The 18,429-nt window shown below is 43.0% G+C and overlaps 1 protein-coding gene across 4 annotated transcripts in view; it reads right to left on the reverse strand.

Moving 5' to 3' along the window:
• Positions 1 to 18,429, reverse strand: part of UVRAG (UV radiation resistance associated) — an 83,435-nt gene that overhangs the window by 40,159 nt on the left and 24,847 nt on the right. For all 4 annotated transcript variants that reach the window (XM_090134163.1, XM_090134162.1, XM_031601097.2 and 1 more), the window contains 6 exons: positions 10,378 to 10,483; positions 7,280 to 7,406; positions 6,500 to 6,584; positions 5,959 to 6,046; positions 5,319 to 5,379; positions 3,068 to 3,233 (listed from right to left, as the gene is read on the reverse strand). In XM_090134163.1, coding sequence (XP_089990289.1) covers positions 3,068 to 3,233; positions 5,319 to 5,379; positions 5,959 to 6,046; positions 6,500 to 6,584; positions 7,280 to 7,406; positions 10,378 to 10,483 — 633 coding nt within the window. The remainder of the gene's footprint in view (positions 1 to 3,067; positions 3,234 to 5,318; positions 5,380 to 5,958; positions 6,047 to 6,499; positions 6,585 to 7,279; positions 7,407 to 10,377; positions 10,484 to 18,429) is intronic.

The raw sequence follows: 18,429 nt of genomic DNA on the forward strand, positions 1-18,429 counted from the left end.
AATGCAAGTAGTTTGCACAGGTTTGTCTCAAAGCTAGGAAATACTTCAACTGCTCAGTAATTATATACAGATCTTGATTACAGTCACAAGACAATGGACTGACACAATGTGGTCTTGTTTGAGCTAAGCCTACATAAATGGCAGCACAAAACAGAATCATAGAATGGTTTGAGTTGGAAGAGACCTTACAGCCCATCCAGTTCCAACACCCTGTTGTGGGCTGGGTGCCCCCCACCAGCTCAGCTGCCTGGGGCTCCATCCATGCCATTGGGTATCTCCAGGGATATGGCAGCCACAGCTTCTCTGGTATTCTACACTTAAAACTTGAGCAAGAGTCATGTGAAGCTTCCACTATAAAACACAAATTAGAGCCTTGAGTCAGCACAGAAGCCAAAAGACTCCCAAACAGATGGCATAAGTACACACACCACTCAAACAAACAACAAGAGCAATGTCATTTGAAAAGATTCAGATAGAGATTCAGATAGAGCAAAAAGCAATATTCACCCTGCAAGATGTTTAGCTGATATCAGCATTTCAAGACAAGACCTGAGATTATCTAAAAATAACTTGACAATGGCAGCACCACCAACACAGGCAATTACTCAAAGCACTTCCTACTCCAGACACAGCATTTCTTATTTTGCTGCAGATCAGAAGCAGCTACGCCTTATTTAAAACTCTGGGAGCAGGCTAACAGAAGCATAAATACAGGATTTGACAGACAGCATCAGAACAGGTCATCATTAGCTCACTTTCAGCATTCTTACCACGTTTATGAAAACAAGATGAAGTGTTGTGTTTCTATTCCACAATGCCAAGGAATTTAGGTAGCTTACTTAGCAAGGGTGTTTGTTTGTCTCTGGAAGGAACTCACTGCTGTGCTAAGTAGCTTCAATTTGGGAGTTCTGCATTCAGAGCCTTTGGAAGGGGTGCTGCTTCCTCTTATATGATGCACTCTGAAGATGTTGAAAGGGACCACTGAAGAAACATGTTAATGAGGTATTTACTCGAACTTGTATTCTTGCCTCACATTGGCTCAGGAAACCATAAACACAACCTTTTAGTAGTGCCAAAATGCATTAATAGGATACAGAGGGGACAGGCATTGAGTAGATTATAAATACCACCACCTCCACAATTGCAAAATATCTAGAATGCCTGCCAGTGGCATACAGTAATGGGGCTGGATGCAAGAGAGATGCTAACCATAGCCTCCTGCTGTGTGCATGCTTCAGTGCCAGAAACTAGAACCACAGAACACCCCAGGTTGGAAGGGACCCATAAGGATCACTGAGTCCTGCTCAAGGGCAGGTTACTGAAATAAAGAAATTTAATCATGTTAATTGCTGTGCTCCATTCGGTTAGGAGCAGGTGAGAAACATGAGCTATCAGACTAGAAGGAGAAGTGCAAGTTAAGACATTTGAGGTTTCCTATAGCAACTCAAGTTACCTGAGAGTTGGAGGGACTGGCTCCCCAATAGCTGAGCAGAGAAGATCTCAAGCAGGAGTTAATCCTGAAACAATCTTACAGAACACAGGTAAACAGCCCAATAGGGATTAATATACTTAGCTGAACTTTTTCCTTTTCAGAAACCTATTGTGAAATACAGCACTGAGTCCTGAGGGTTTGGAAGGCTGGAGCCTAAAGGACTAAACCTTCCACTTTGTCTCAGACAACAGGAAATTGGTTTAATCTTCATACACCCACACACAGGCAGCTCTATTCCTCAAAATTTGTTTTCCAGACAGAAACATTTCAGCTTGCTGCTCTTCCAAATGAGATGTATGGAGGGGATTTACATATGCTTAGACGACTATTCTTAATAGAACATTAATGTGTTTGTGTAAGTTATCCAGGAAATGTTTGAGCAAGTTATTAAACTGGTATCAAAAATCATTTGCAGGACAACTACTGCAATCCATATTTTATCTTGTCAGAACAGTAAGACCTCAGTGACAGCTTAATTCTGAAGGCAAATCACCTCTGCTGGCCTGCCAGAAGTTACTGAGCTTCAAAAAGAAATCGGATTCTTCAAGAATTCCAACCCTCCCAGCTATGCACAACATGGAAAGACTCTTCCATCTTGATTGAACTAATAGGAAATACTGCTAAAATACTACAATGCTTCAATTGTGTGCATCCAAAGAGAAGGTTTTGCGTTTTGAATCAGGAAATAGAGACAGCTATTTTCCCCCAGCCATTTCCTTTGCTCCTTTTTCAAACGTTACAAGTGGAAAAAACACATAAGGAAGTTACTGGTGCTGCAAACCTGACTTTGCAACTGTCTGCAGACACAGAGGATCAGAGTGGAGCAGCTGGCCTCCCACAGCTGGTCAGCGTTGCATTCCTTTGAGCTGCAGGCTACAAAGCAAAGCTTAGGCAGTAATTGTCACTGCTTTCATAAGGAAGCACACAGGTGCAGAGACAGTGGGAAAACAGGCAGGGAGCCAAAAGGCAAGAGAAAACACTCAGAGTGGATTTAAGGACAGCAAGATAGTTTCCTAGTAGCATAACAATAACCGAGGTGCACACTGAAGGTCAGTGAATACAGACCAGATGAAAACCTCTTCACTGAGCACTGATTTATTAGTAGGTAGCAATCCAGAATACTCTTTCTACCTGTTTAAAATCTCTGTGTTAAAGAAAGCTGTTTATTTCACTGCAAGCACTACAGCAGCACTGGCAGCCTCACTAAAGGTTACTTCTGTTACGTGCATTTCATTCCCATAGTCAGAAAGAACACAAAAAGGTGAGTTTTTCCATCAGAAGCCACAACTTACCTACTAGACATGCTATTCAGGTTTTTTAGTCATTATTAGATGCCTAATCAATAGCATATGCCTGCCAAACGACCCCAAATGACAAAGTTGGACTAACTACTGTCAGATCACAGAATTTGGACATCTGAAACTCAAAAGTACTGTCCCAAAGCTACTGAAGACTGTAACAAATAACTTCAAGATCATAACCCAGCTGAGCACACAGGACTGCTAGAGTTCAGGTGTGTTTTGTTGCTGACCTGTTGCTTTGAAGCAAGTAGAAGTACATCTGTGACATACTTACTCTCTCTCTTTCTCCGTCAGTTTGTCGTTGATGTTATCTTTGATTGTAGACCTGGAGCCCTTGTGAATTATGGGATACCTGAGTGGCACTTGTAAGAAGTAGGATATCATTGAAACCAAATGAGCGGTGTAGCCCAGGGCAACAGCAATGCTTCCATCATCTTTTGCTGTGAATAATAAAAAGAACATAAAATAATCCAATTGAATTTCCATGCAGACTCAGCAGAAATTCATCCTCACTGCTCAGCAAACAATATAATTAATGCAGTTATCAGAAGTTATAGCTTAAGAACAGATGCAAGTGGAGCCAACAGACTGCTTTACAATTCTTTGCAGTTCCCCATTTGTTCCTTTTATTAAAGGCCTCTTCTATTAAATGGCTGATGGAGTGTCCTCCCTTCATTTTACCCTTTCAAACCTAAAAACTTCTCTTCTCCTTTCTGTTTTGCTTTTTTTTTTTATGATTTCTTTCCTTTCTTTGCAAGAAAACACCAATATAAACAACATAACAACCAGGGCACACAGGAGCCATGGGCAATCATCTAATTAAAGTCCCTCTAATAAAGCTTTTAATGATGCTCAGCACCTCCAGCATCACACTGACCCCTAGAACAAGAGAGGCTATATAGATATTAGACAGTTAGCTGCTTTTCAAATGTAACTCCTTATTTCATTAACTAGAATGCTTAGGACTTCTTCCCAGTAACATAGTATTTCTAGAGATTATGATATAAGGAGTTAATCATTCTCTTAATGAGGAGTTAATATCAGAGCACTGAGACAAGCCAAAAGATGCACAGCTTTGCTTTCTCATGAATGGCAGAACTGAGCTTGTTATACATAGCACAAGAAGGAAGTTGGCAGGGGGGTTGGAGATTCGTGATCCTTGAGGTCCCTTCCAACCCTGGCAATTCTGTGATTCTGTGAAAACTAATTAACGTGTTCCCTTCATCCCCTATGAAGACAGGCTGAGGGAGCTGGGCTTGTTCAGCCTAGAGAAGAGAAGGTTGCAGAGAGACCTCATTGCAGCATTTCAATACCTAAAAGGAGCCTACAAACAGGAGGGGAATCAACTCTTCACAAGGGTAGATAACAGCAGGACAAGGGGAAATGGTTTTAAGCCCAAGGAGGGAAGACTGAGGTTGGATGTCAGGGGGAAGTTCTTTACTCAGAGAGTGGTGAGGTGCTGGAACAGCTGCCCACAGAGGCTGTGGATGCCCCGTCCATCCCTGGAGGTGTTCAAGGCCAGGTTGGATGGGGCCCTGGGCAGCCTGGGCTGCTATGAAATGTGGAGGTCGGTGGCTCTGTTTGTGGTGGGGAGGTTGGAGCTTCATGATCCATGAGGTCCCTTCCAATCCAAGACATTCTATGATTCTATGAAAATTCCCTTGGATTTCTTGCTCCCAGTGCTTTTTCACTCTGCCAGGCATATATGGTTTCTGGGGCAAAAACTTCAATTGATTACCTAAGCCAGTAGGAATTCATTTGTGCTGATAGGTGCGTTATTAAATGCCTGAATAATGGAAGCCTGATCTTTAAAAGAATCGCAGAATGGCTTGGGATGGAAGGGACCTCAAGGATCATGAAGTTCCAGCCCCCCTGCAACAGGCAGGGCCACCAACCTCCACATTTCAGAGCAGCCCAGGCTGCCCAGGGCCCCATCCAACCTGGCCTTGAACACCTCCAGGGATGGACGGGGCATCCACAGCCTCTCTGGGCAGCTGTTCCAGCACCTCACCACTCAGAGCAAAGAGCTTCCTCCTGACATCCAACCTCAATCTTCCTTCCTTCAACTTAAAGGCATTTTCCCTTGTCCTGCTGTTATGTACCCTTTCAAAGAGTTTAAGGCAGTTCCAAATCACATCCAACACGCGCAGATGAACGCACACAGCGACCTGTATGACTGGGACACAGGCAGGTGTGTTTGGTTCTGCAAAAAGACGATGTCAAAAGCTACAGCAGAAGCTGGCTTGTAAAGCACTACCATACCACGGCAGGAAGTAGTGTCGGGCAGCTTTGAAGTCCTATTTATGTGCATCACCCTTTAAACTCAAAATGCAGAGGTACTGTTCTGAGAGTCAAGCTACTTTTGCACTAGCTAGGAATTAGGAGTAAATACTGAGCAAGTTTTCTTCCACTCCACATCTATCCAATCAGAAATGCAAATCCTTCACTATTGCCATCAGTTTAATTAATTTTACTGAATTCAGAAGCAGAAGCAGCTGTGAGAAGTGAATTAAATATCCAGCTACCTTGAAAGTCTTCAGAGTTCGGAAGCTTGACTCCACAAACAAAGTAATCCTTTTGGTCATTCTGCAAGTTTAAAAACAGAAAGTGAGAATGGGACAATAACAGCCAGAATACAGAAGCCTACACAAAACCCAGAGACAACAAAGCACATCTTGTAAAGATAAACTAAACACCCAGTGACACCCGGACAGACTGAGGTAATGTTTCAGTCCACATTTCAAGTAATTCAGAAATAAATGGGGATTTCTGTTTGAAGAGGAAGGGCTTTATCTTAATTCAGTGCAGAGAAAGGTTTAGGAGCTCTATATTTTGACATCTGGTTTTGTGAGCCCCGTTAGAGTGAAGCTAGCCTACTGCCAGGGTTGCTTTATACAATTATATAGGAAGTGGCAAGTATCCATTAAGTTATAGTTACATTCTACTCTTAGAGTGTAGATTATTTGAGAGATGCTGGCATAAGTCCTCTCTGTGTGAGGTTTACAGCCTGAGGACCAAATCCAAGAAAAAGCTGTGAAAAGCAGCACATGAGTGAAGGGGAAGAAGCTTCATCCTGAAGAAAACAGAGGTTTGGTTTGCTCCAGGTATGACATGAGCTCCCTGCTTCTTACATGAAGCACAGATTTCAGAACACCCAAAGCATACCAGATCGATAGGGTAGATGTAGGACAGTTCTGAGAGCAACTGCTTGCATCGAATAGTCTGCTGGGCGTTGGTCTTCAGAAACAGTTCTCTTTGGGGAAAAAGAATCCCAAATCATTACCTTCTTCAAAAGCTTTGAATAGATATCAGCACCCACCACCTTTCCCACATCTTCCCAAATATCATGCCCCTTCCCTCAGCAAAATACTTGCATTAAGACAAACGCAGGAGACAACACTAGCTTTTTCATTATCAGCTGTCTTTCTTATCGTAGGCATGTTTTGACTATGACAGTTAACTGCTACAAAGCAGTGCTTCACCAAAATTGGCAGGAAAGTCCTAGAGAGCATCTTTTTTACACCTGCTACTGTACATTATCACTTCTGCTTTCCAGGAACTGTAGCATATCTTAAAAGAAGCATCACAGTGACAGCAGGAAGAAATCTGCACCACAGATGTCCCTCTTAATTCCTTACTCTCAAACCTGCACTTCCTTTCCAATTGCAGACAAGTGGAAAAAAACAAAAACCATGGGTCCTTTTACCTCTTTGCAGTGCATTCTTTTCTTAATTCATGCAGGGATTCGTTACGCTCTTGATGCTTCTGGTACTCAGTCTCAAATGCATTTCCTAAACAATAAGAGGAATCAGGAAACAACAAGTAGTACCAAAGATTTTCTTAGTTATCATCAGTATCTAACCTTAAAACGTTCAAGTGTTGGCACTAACCCTTCCATTTACTCTCAGGTGCTCATTTTCTGTGTCATGCTGCCAAACTGGGAAATTAGTCACTCTTCATGCCCTCATGCCCTACAGAACAATTCACCAGCCAAGTGCAGCCTACAAAACCTTATTCTCTTTTAAGACCTATTTCCTCCATGGCCACTGTGGAAGCATAATTTAGTTAACTAAGCTTAAACACAACCAGAATTAACTGGAATTTCAGAAAAACTTCTCCACCAAGATCAGACATCCACGTTAACTGGTTGCTGGTGAGCTCTGAAAACACAACCACGTAGCATTTCATCATAGGACACTTTTAGTGTAAAACAAGAGGCCAAAATGATTAAGCATTTCGCCTTTTACTTACTATAGAAGCTACTAAGGATGATTTTTGTCTTGTAACAGTTAGAGTGGGATCCTAGTCACAGGTTCAAAAACATCCCTCATGGCATTAAAATACACTTGCATGGTACCACTGCTTACTGCACTACAGAGCAGCTCTTCCGATTTCTTTCAGGAAATTTTAGTTAAGCACAGCTTTAAATCTCTTCTGTTCAGATTATGAACACCTGCAGCAGAAGCAGTAATATCTGTGTGCTCACCTTTGTCATGTAAAGTATTCTTTTCCTTATGTAACAAAGCTACTTCTTGACCAAGGGCCTTCTTCTGCCTCTCCAGTTCATTACGTAGCACCAGGATCTTCAACTGTAAACATTCACTCTCCTTTTTCTAGAGGAAGAAGCATAAAACAGGTGAAAAAAAGTAGTAAAAGCAATCTATTTGTTTTTCAGTTTGTCCTCACATAGGTAAATCCATGAAAGAGGTAATAAGAAGAAACAGAACAAGACCAGCATCTAACAGAGAAAAAGGTGAGACAATAAGTAACCACATTTAATAGATTATGAGGGACCAAAATCATTTTACTGCTTTGGAAGGAGAAAAAAATCAGCTGTGCTCTGGAGTGCTTGCTTGTCCTGCAGGATTCATCTCCTCTCCTGTGCTCTGTGATGCAACTTGGCCCAGGGCAGAAATCAGAAGATGAAGGAGAGGCAGCAGGAAAGTCCCCCAGGACAGACACATGAATGCTAACAGCAGAGCACTGAGAGCACAGTGAGAATTCCCTGGCAAAGGGTTTGGTCACAGGAGGAAGGTGAGTAATGAGGAGTCTATGCTGAAGCCAGGCAGGAGGCTGGAAAAAGCCTGGAAATGTCTGAGTTGCACTATTAAATCCTATCCCAGCCTCAGTGTGATGAGAAAAAAAGGATACAAAAGAACATATAGTAGAGAACAGACTGTGTCATTATGCAGTTATGCTGGAAGGACTTCTACCTTCAAAGTTTTAAGGATTTACTTCCTCTACACACTCTCACTTACTGCATCTTTAATAGAACCAGCTTTTTCCTTTGAGGCATTCTCTTCACTAGGAAATGATGCTGCTGTCAGCACAGCAAAGCAGAGTTTTCTACTACGAGTATGCTTTCAGTTCCAAATACTGGTTGAGAATAACCATGATCAGAGGGCTGGAGCACCTCCCCTGTGAAGACAGGCTCAGGGAGCTGAGTTTGTTCAGCCTGGAGAAAAGAAGGCTGTGGGGTGACCTCATTGCAGCCTTTCAATACCTAAAGGGAGCCTACAAACAGGAGGGGAATCAACTCTTGGAAAGGGGAGATAACAGCAGGACAAGGGGAAATGGTTGGAAGTTGAGGGAGGGAAGATTGAGGTTGGATGTCAGCATGAAGTTGTTTGCTGTGAGAGCGGTGAGGTGCTGGAACAGCTGCCCAGAGAGGCTGTGGATGCCCCGTCCATCCCTGGAGGTGTTCAAGGCCAGGTTGGATGGGGCCCTGGGCAGCCTGGGCTGCTATGAAATGTGGAGGTTGGTGGCTCTGTTTGTGGTGGGAGGTTGGAGCTTCATGATCCATGAGGTCCCTTCCAACCCAAGCCATTCTATGATTCTATAATTCTATAACAGAGGATAGACTCGAAATGGAAAAGGAACCTGCAGTCCAGCCATAGCCTGGACAGAGTTCCTAACCCAAGGGGCAGCCCTGGGCACATACCACCAGGCACTGCCACACCGTATGACTCAGCCAGCTTTCATTTCTTCCAAGCAGCTAATGGAGATAACAATACTTAACACTAACTGTGCGAGAAAGAGGCAGCACTTTGCTGAGCTCTTCCCTCTGCTTGTTTGCCTCAGTTACACATGTATGCTCAGCCTCTTGGTTCAAGGCTCCAGCAGGAAATGTGACTCAGTATTAAGGAATGAAACCATAGTTCACACGTTTCTACAGAGGAATGGAATCCCAGGAAGAGTTTTGACAGTTAAACAAAGCAAAAGTGGGTAATTACTTCCTTGTATTATAGATCATTTTTACTAAGATGCTGCATCACGTGCAACATTGTTGTCGGTTTTGGCTTTAATGCTCTTCATATAGTTGTGCTGGCAAATTTATTAAGGAAAAGCTTTTGGAAGGAGGGACAAGGAGATTTATAACTGGTTAAAAAAAAAGATAATAAAGATGATTAAAAGCCTTTTAACAGCCAAGCTACCAGCAGAAGGCCAATAAGCTATAGGTTGGAGTTAAATTGCTCCTAAGGGAGTTGAAATTGTCTACAATGCAACACTGCAATCAGTTTTTTCTCCCCATTTTCACACTTTGTCAAGCCCTAAACACAGTTTGGCACCTTCTGAAATTGAGTATTCTCAAAGCAAAATCCATCTTCTAAAGCTTACATCACAGAAGTTGCCTTTTCCTCCTATACAAGGCACCAGATGCAAACCACTTGAGCACCAGCACGATCTTCTAAATGTGAGCCATTCTGTTCTGCAGACTCGTTGCTTTGACCTGACTCAAAAGACTGAGATCCTTCTGGACAAAACCTAAACCAGGTGCCACTATATTTTTAAGGGAAAGGCAACAGGTCAGGCAAAACAAACTGTCAAAAGCTATTACAAGGTCCAGTACAATTCCTGCTTAAAATTAACATGTCACTTGAGCGACAGCTTTTGCATGAGTTCCATTCACCCAAAGGGAGTAGGTTGGAAAAAGATGCAGAGAGCAGACTCACCTCGTTCTAAATCCATCACAAGAACCCATCAAGAATTACTTGAAGAATTAAAATTTGGTTTTCTTGATGAACTTCTTATGTATATGATAGCGATAGGACAAGGGGGAATGGTTTGAAACTGAGACAGGGGAGGTTTAGGTTGGATATGAGGAGGAAGCTCTTGAGCCAGGGGGTGGTGAGGCACTGGAACAGGTTGCCCAAGGAGGATGTGGATGCCCCATCCCTGCAGGCATTCAAGGCCAGGCTGGATGTGGCTCTGGGCAGCCTGGGCTGCTGGTTGGTGACCCTGCACACAGCAGGGGGTTGGAACTGGATGAGCATTGTGGTACTTTGCAACCCAGGCCATTCTATATGATTCTATGATTTCCTGTTCAAATTTTATGCTTCTGTAGCATAAAAACAATTATAAATACTATAGGTAAAATAGCATAAGCAATTTATAAGTCTACTTGAGCAACACATACAAACCTAAAAATACATTTCTCAAGTAAACCTGCCATTTCAAATGGCACTTATGTAAATTTTTCACGTCCAAGTTAAAAAAAAATAAACAAAGAAAGGTTTTAGGTCAAGATAGCAGCCAGGTGCTTCAGCAAGTTTGCAGAATAGGGCTTTCAGTAGCCAAACTTACCAGTTCATTGCTTGTAGATGTGCATCTCAGCTTTTCTTCTATCTCCCTTCCTATTTTCTGAACAGTTACCTGAGTCTGTTTAATTGCACACTGGGCTCTGTGAAGCCTGTAAAGAGAAGAGAAATCACAGCTGCATTAGAGGTTTCTCACAGCTCCTAATGGTGAATGCACCAGGCACGTTGAAACCAGCAAGGCAAGAGGAACTCAGACTGCCACCTCCTATTGAAGAAAACACAGAGGAAATCAATGGCAAAAGACAGATCTAGGAGTCATTAACATCCTGAAACTAATGAGCAGAATGGAAATTAGCATATTTCTTGGAGAAAATGAGAATCAATCTGAAGACACAGAACTTGTCCTGCAAGCCCAGGTGCACTCATCCCAATCAGGGCTCTGCAATTAACTCCTTTTGTTAAGATACTATTCATGCTGCTGGAGTAAGAGTTCACCTACCGTCTGCTCAGAACAGTAAAACAGTGGGCAGTTACCCAATGCATTAAGCAAACAATTCACCAGGCTGTTCTGATATATGCTTTAACGACCACCTCTGCTCAGCCAAAATTAAAGATTTCTGTCCCTTTACAGGAACACTGAATTTTACTAAAGGATCATTACACATTTGCTGTGAGCCAAGGACCAAAGCATGACAGCATACAAAAGAGGCTGCTCAGCTCCTTCCTTTTACAGTCTCTAATACCTTCCAGATTTAGGAGCAATTGAGGCACAGCTACGTAAAGCTTCAGGCTAGCAGCTTCCAACGGCATGCATGCTGTGAGACCAAGATCTCCAGGCCACATGCTTCAACCACGAGTTATCACAAAGCACTGCTTCTCACGCCACCTTCCCTTAGCATCCCAACTTTACTTAGCAGCATCCGTTAGGAATCAGTTTAACCAATGTGAGGACAGCACTTAACCCAGCTAAACCCAGCAAAGCAGCAGACAGGAGTCAAACTTCTGAAGCCTACAGCATCAGATCACCCATGGGCTTGGTCTCACAACCCTGCTGGAGGCATAAGACCTCTCAAAAACACGTTATTTCCTATTGGGAACTGCCTTCCCACCTTCCCCTACAACCTGGACTTCACACAGCAGGATCTAAGTCTCCTACCCAACAGTTTCTAGCCTGCCCCATTCCAAAGGTCTGGAATGTTTTCTTTTCAGACATTAGAATCTCTTACTCAGGGCTAAGAGCAATAACAGAATGAAACGTACCTTTCCCTTTCTTGCCTTTTCATCTGATTTTATCATGGGAAGAACACTGTTAGGCACTCAGTGCTGCACAGCCCCACTTGCTGTGTGAGTGTTGCAGCAAAATCCCACTGCTGGGGTGTGGTTTACCCAGCAAAGGAGCATTCACAAAACTAATAGACTGTCAGAGGTTTGTTTGCCACATTAATGCTCAGTTGAACAACCTGTAAGTTTTATGACAGCCTTGAGTCCTACCCACACCCGAGAGTGAGGAACAAACAGCTATCAAAGGCTGACTCTCATAGTACATACTACAGGATACTTGATTCTATTGATACTATTCTCAACCTGGAGACTGCTGCACAAAACAGTTCAGCAATTATCTGGTTTTAATATGGATTTGGTTTTAAGCCGAAGATCATCTTGTCATTCCTTGCAAGATAAAGAGTTCCTGCAGTTCAACCTGGCTGCCTCAGTGTCAAATGCTGTCACTTGTACTGAGTCAAGCAATATCAGCAAGCCTTCATCCTTGCACCAGCTGTCCCAAGAGCTTCGAAGCAGTAACAATAAGGTCACAGTCACACCTGCAGCTCAGCCCTCTGAGATTAAAACTGCAAGGACTTCATGTCACAAAGGCAGCGATAGGCAGAACTCTCCTCTCCCCAGCTAAAAAAGCCCCTACCTGCACCCTCATGGAAACCAGTAGTCATCCAACTGCAGGAATGCAAACTAAGCCATAAGAACACCAGCATGGAGACTCTGCCCATCGGTTCCACGTGCACAACAGACCTCAGTGGAATCAACGACGACTGCACCAATGCACAGAGAACACCAAATGCAGGCCATAAATCTGGATTAAAATTTAGATATAATTAATGGAGATGAATTTCAATGCTAATAGACCACATCTTGTTTCCATTTCTCATCTGCATGCATGGCCAAAGCTAGAGCCTAAAGTTAGCACAGTGTGTGCCTTGAGTACAATCCAAACGGGTTTAGTAATTGACAACTACAAGCCAACTGATGGCAATAACCTACGCGATATCAGCCAACGCAGGATTCTTCCTAGATCATTTAAGTGATTTTTATTATTATTTATTATTAAAATTAGCACTTACACAGCACTTTAAGAGCTCATTCAGAGCTCTGAGAGGCTCTTGGCCTGCCATCAAATTCCCATCGATGGTCAGGGAAGCCAAGACAGTTACAGCAGAAACTCAAGCCTTCTTACAGGGAGATCTTAGCCAGCAGTGTCGTCATTGTAGCGTTCCTGCAGCAGCTCACAGCCATGGTCAGCCAGCAGCAGAGTAACAGGAACATAACTTTGATAGATTTACTGCTGTTGTTTGGGGTCCTGAGAGCCTGTGCAATTGCCCAAGATCAGGTGAGTTGCACATTGCTGCCTGGGAAAGCAGTGAGATGAAAGCAGACATTAAAACTCCTCACTGGGGAGGCCACCCTAATACAGTTTGGAAGGGGAAATGTATGAAGCTGTTGTTCCCCTTCATTCTCATACCACGTGCTTTCTGAGACTCTGCAGAAGATGAAAGTACTCTCTCTTCCCTTGGATTAAAGAAAAGTGGAATAGATACAAAAACATCAATCGTGTACTGTACTTTAAAGGCAACAAAAAAATGCATCTACACCATTGCTTTAAGAAGAACCTGCAGGCGAAAAATTCAACATCTTCATTGCTTGCTGGTTCCCAAATTGATGAAATCTGGGCTCATTGGGGCATTCATAGAATGGTTTGACTTGGATAGAACCACTAAAGGCCATCTGGTCCCACTTCCTGCAATGCACAGGGACACTCACAGCTCCATCAGGTGCTCAGAGCCTCATCCTGCCTGACCCTGAGCATCTCCAGCGAAGGGGCACCCCCACCTCTCTCTGAATTTCTCTGGGCACCACATCTCTGAGCATTTCTTCAATGCTTTTTCAAGTGTTTCCTCTCCCTCCCCCCAAAAAGCACCTTTTAGCTTGGCTTTAAGATCTGAAATCATTCTAGTACTCACTCAGTGTTCTGCCAATAAAAAACTGAGTCGTTTCATATCTTTAAGCATTTTTATGGTTGGATTTGATGTTCTGGCAATTAACTCAACCTGGGTACAAACCTGGGAAAAAAAACCTGTCAAGTTTTGAACTTCTTCACTATTACATGACTTCTTCGCAATGACACTCTAGTTTTGTTAACACAATAAAGCAGTTTTCCCAACTTCCCAAAGACCACACAGTGCAGAGGTCCAATTTAACTTTACAACCTGGGAAAATGCTGTGATGCCATGTTTGCCCTCTTCCAGCTTGCAGTACCTTTGAAGTAATGCCTGAAGCTTCATCTGAACCACTTTCCTTTCACTCTGCTGTATCATCACAGAATCATAGAATGGCTTGTGATGGAAGGGACCTCAAAGATCATGAGGCTTCAACCCCCCACCACAAACAGGGCCACCAACCTCCACGTTTCATAGCAGCCCAGGCTGCCCAGGGCCCCATCCAACCTGGCCTTGAACACCTCCAGGGATGGACGGGGCATCCACAGCCTCTCTGGGCAGCTGTTCCAGCACCTCACCACTCTCTCTGTAAAGATAACCAACCTAAATCCAACCTCAATCTTCCCTCCCTCAACTTAAAACCATTTCCCCTCATCCTGCTGTTATCTACCCTTTCAAAGAATTGACTCCCCTCCTGTTTGTAGGCTCCCTTTGAAAGGTTGTATCCTCTAAGTGAGATATTCCTCTTGGTTGTTAATTGCTCTGCTGATTTACTGCTTTACTTAGCAACTCCATTCCTGGCTAAAAAAAAAAAAAGAAAAAAAAAAGAAAAAAGCTGGAGTCCACTGATGGTTCTGCCTCTTAAGCTAACATATGTTTATGTTTACATTAATGAAAAGTCTCAACTTTATTCAACATTTGATATTTTGTAGTTCCACCATACACTCCAAATATCTGCTTCTATCAGTCATCTGGATTTTTCATGTATGGAACTTGAAGCCATAAATACATCAATTAATGACAGCAGTCACATACTACACTACTTCTCAAGAGAAACAAATGCCTCAAGTCTCATTTGCCAGAACAACAACGAGCCTAAATTTAAACTGAGAATTACTACCAGGGATTTAAAAACAGAACAGATTGCTTCTGGCCATTGGTGAGATGTAGGATCCTGGAAGCAAAATACTCCAACCTATTACTAAACAAAGCCAAGACTTTCCTAATAAAGAAATGTAACACGTACTTCTTTAAATCAGACCAGAGATTAGATTATAGGCAGTGCCAGCCAGCTGTAGCATATTTCTTACATAGCCCCTTAAACCGTCACTGTCTAACATTTACTTTCCCACAAGAAAAAAAATCTTTTAATTTATAATCATATACTCCCTTTCCCACTTTCCTTGGGAACCTACTCCTACAATCTGTCAAAAGCAGATGGAGGACAAGAGAAGGCAGTAGGGAATAAAATGCAAGTCTGGCTCATTTATTTACAGCATTAAACCTCTGTAAGAGTCAGCACTGTAAGGAACTCAAAGATGCTTTCAAAGAACAGATACTTTCCATCATCCTCTCAAATGGTTTCAAGTTGACTTCCATAGGTAGGACTCGAATTAAGTGGCTGAATAATCAAGGCCATGTGGACACTTCAACAGTGGATGCTTTCAGCTATTTGCAATTGGAGAAGGGGGAAAAAAAACACCCCAAAACCCATCAGATGGGCAGCTAGGGAGGCCTCCAGAAGGAGGAACATCTAAAGGAGCCAATGTATAGATCACCTTCACTACAGTGTGGGCTATGAGCAGAAAAGGAGAAAGCCCTGAAGTGGAGCATGAACCATTTCCTCCAGTAATGCAGGCAGAAAACCTGAGGCCTCTAGCAGCCTTATTTTAATTCACAGATCTCTACTATAGCTGAAGCAGAGGAGAGATCTACCATATGACAAAGAGCAGAGGGATGGTCTGAGCTCTTACACAAGTATTCTGCAGTTCCTCCATACAGGAGCATTGCCCCCACGCTGCTCTCAGAGCATTCTCCCAATGAGAGATCTTTAACCCATTGCATTTGTTCTCAGTCAGAACATAGTATAGACCTTCCCTGACGTGGTGAGCTATTCTTGATATACATCTTCATTGAGATTGTTATCCAGGGTGAGAGAAGGAAATTGGTGTATTGTCCTTATGGCCATACCAAAATAAGGAAGAGTCCCAGCAGACCTGTTCACATGGTGTGCAAGGAAAGCTGAAGATAAGGCTAACAGCAGAGAAAGATCACCAATCATCCTTTTATGTTCACGTACAAAAGAATTCTCTTAGGCTTCATGGACTGTTTCAACTTGCTATGAACCATGCTGCTCTCTTCCACGGATTCTGGCAAAACCCAGGCTTGGAAATTGACTCCTCTGATGACTGATTAGTCACAGTGTCCAGATAGCTTAGCACCACACGAGTAAAATGCCTGGGAAGTGCTTTGTCTCAAACTGTGATGCTACAGATGGAAATCCTTAACAAGCCTCTCAAAAAGCACAGATCTCCATTTCCACCTCCATCACTACTTCCCACCCCAGGAAGATGCTACCCCACAACTCTGACCCACGTGAGTTTTAAGGTGAAAGGAGATCACACCTGATGGGCTCATCCATTTCAGCACTGCTCACTGCAGTATGCAGAGGCACTCCAGAGGTCTGATTACAGTTCATATTTATGCTGGCTTTAAGCCACCTAGGTGCTCATGTCCAAAGCCAAGGGGATGCCTGCCTTGTCTTGGCTGCCTACACAGTGCAGAGAGCCAAGTCTTCCAGGTGGAAATCTTCCCCAGTTAGAAACATCAAGTCTGGCCATTGCAGAAAAACATTTAAGAAGGCTTTGGTCATGGCTATGAACTGGAATCCTTCTCTAAGAAGAGAGAAGAGGGAAGAAAAGCTAGAAACAGAAGACATAATTCTCAAGGCATATTTTAAAATGCAAACATCTTTCCTATGTCCCCTCATTTCTTACCACACATCTACCAATATCCTAAAGGATGCCCAAGTCAGTTACCCCGTTTGGTTCATCTAATTCCACGGATGCTGAACTGCTTCCACTGACTGCATGCTTGGTCTCTTTGTTCCTCATCCCAGGGATTAACTCCAGGAAGGTTTCTGTTAGTTATAACTGCTGCTAAAGACAGAAGGAATTAATCACCAATTGATCCATTTGTTAAAAAGCTTCTTTCCAAAGCGAGACAGAGCTAAACAAAAAGTAGTGACACATTGGAACAGGTTGCCCAAGGAGGTTGTGGATGCCCCATCCCTGCAGGCATTCAAGGCCAGGCTGGATGTGGCTCTGGGCAGCCTGGGCTGCTGGTTGGCAACTCTGCACATAGCAGGAGGTTGGAACTGGATGAGTATTTGGATGAGTATTGTGGTCCTTTGCAACCCAGGCCATTCTGTGATTCTATAATCAACGTGACCAGGTTCAATACTGCACAGCTGCTCATTTGATTCAGTCCAAGAAGAGAAGTGGCTCACACATTTCCCTGCCTCTGGTAAGGAAGTATTAGTTGAAAAGTTGAGCTTTGTTCCCCCTCCAAGAAGTGTCTTATCACTGCCCACCTTTGGCCATTTAAGCTCAGTGAAGCTGAGCTGTTATTGGAACACGAAAAACAGCAGAGCTGCTCACATGGTGTTCTGACCTGCTTTAAAAAACCAAGTTTAGCTGCTCGGGACACTGCAGCCAAATTTATTCTCTTATCAGCAGAACTGGGAGAAGATGTTTTGTTTAATGAAAGCTTACGTGCTCCCTGGAATTGCTCTAGTTCTCCAGATTGGGATTGAAAAGGATACAATGATCCCTTGCTACAGGCAGAGTTGCCAACCACCAGACCAGGCTGCAAGAACAATTGTAGGACACACGACATTGCTTTTTTGTATTTAGGAACGGAAGGAGAGATTTTAACCTACAGGGCTAAGTCCTTTCTGTAGCAATTGTCAGCATATCCCATCTTCCCAATACCACTTAACACGGAAAACTCTGTTCTCCAAAGTTTAAAGGACAAAAAAACCTGAGTGAAGAGTAAATCCGAATCTATTCCTATCAGTACTGCACATGTTGAGAGCTCGATTAGAGGGACACATCCACAGTATGACCTCAGATAGAGGTGACCCATCCTGAGTTGCTCTGGGAGGTGAACCATGTTACCACAGAGCCTATTACTACCAGCTACAGAATACTTAGAAAGCCTTGAAGTGACCTGATAGGAAATACAACAACGTGGCCAAGGGGAAGAAAAAAAAAAACTTTCAGCATTTCAGCCTTCCTTCTTCATAAACAAGTGACTGTAAGAACATTTGCCACTTCCATGTGTTGTGAACAGCTTATTAGCTGCACCATGGCTGCCTCAGGATTTTGTCCATGCACCAAAACGTGAAGGTTCACGAGCTACAGAGGTGCTGAGCACTTCCTTGTGTAAAGCTAAGCTGTCTAATTTTTCCTCCTGCTTAATGAACTCGTAAATCCATGCAATTAAGCATCTGAGCACACAGGCACCCTTTTAATCTAACGCTCCAGTTTTTCTACTGTTCACACTCTCTGGCATTTCTAATTGATTTTTTTTTTTTTTAATCAACATAATTGGAGCCAAGCACGTGTTTTTCATTAAGGCCTATTCACCAGCTTCATAAGCTTTAGCTATTCATTTCATCTGAAAACTAAAAATAAAATCCATTTCTTCCCCCCAGAAAAAGCAGTTTTGACAGCTGAAGAAGTTCTTCTCATTTTGCAGTTCAGAAGAAGGACTGAACTGGGACATGGTCTCAATCTTCATGCTACAAACCTGTTGGTGTTGAAACATCAGAATAACTCCTATACAGACTGTAACATCACCAGGATCTG

The sequence above is a fragment of the Phasianus colchicus genome, chromosome 1 (genome assembly GCF_987193195.1).
Source record: "Phasianus colchicus chromosome 1, bPhaCol1.hap1.1, whole genome shotgun sequence".
NCBI lineage: Eukaryota > Metazoa > Chordata > Aves > Galliformes > Phasianidae > Phasianus > Phasianus colchicus.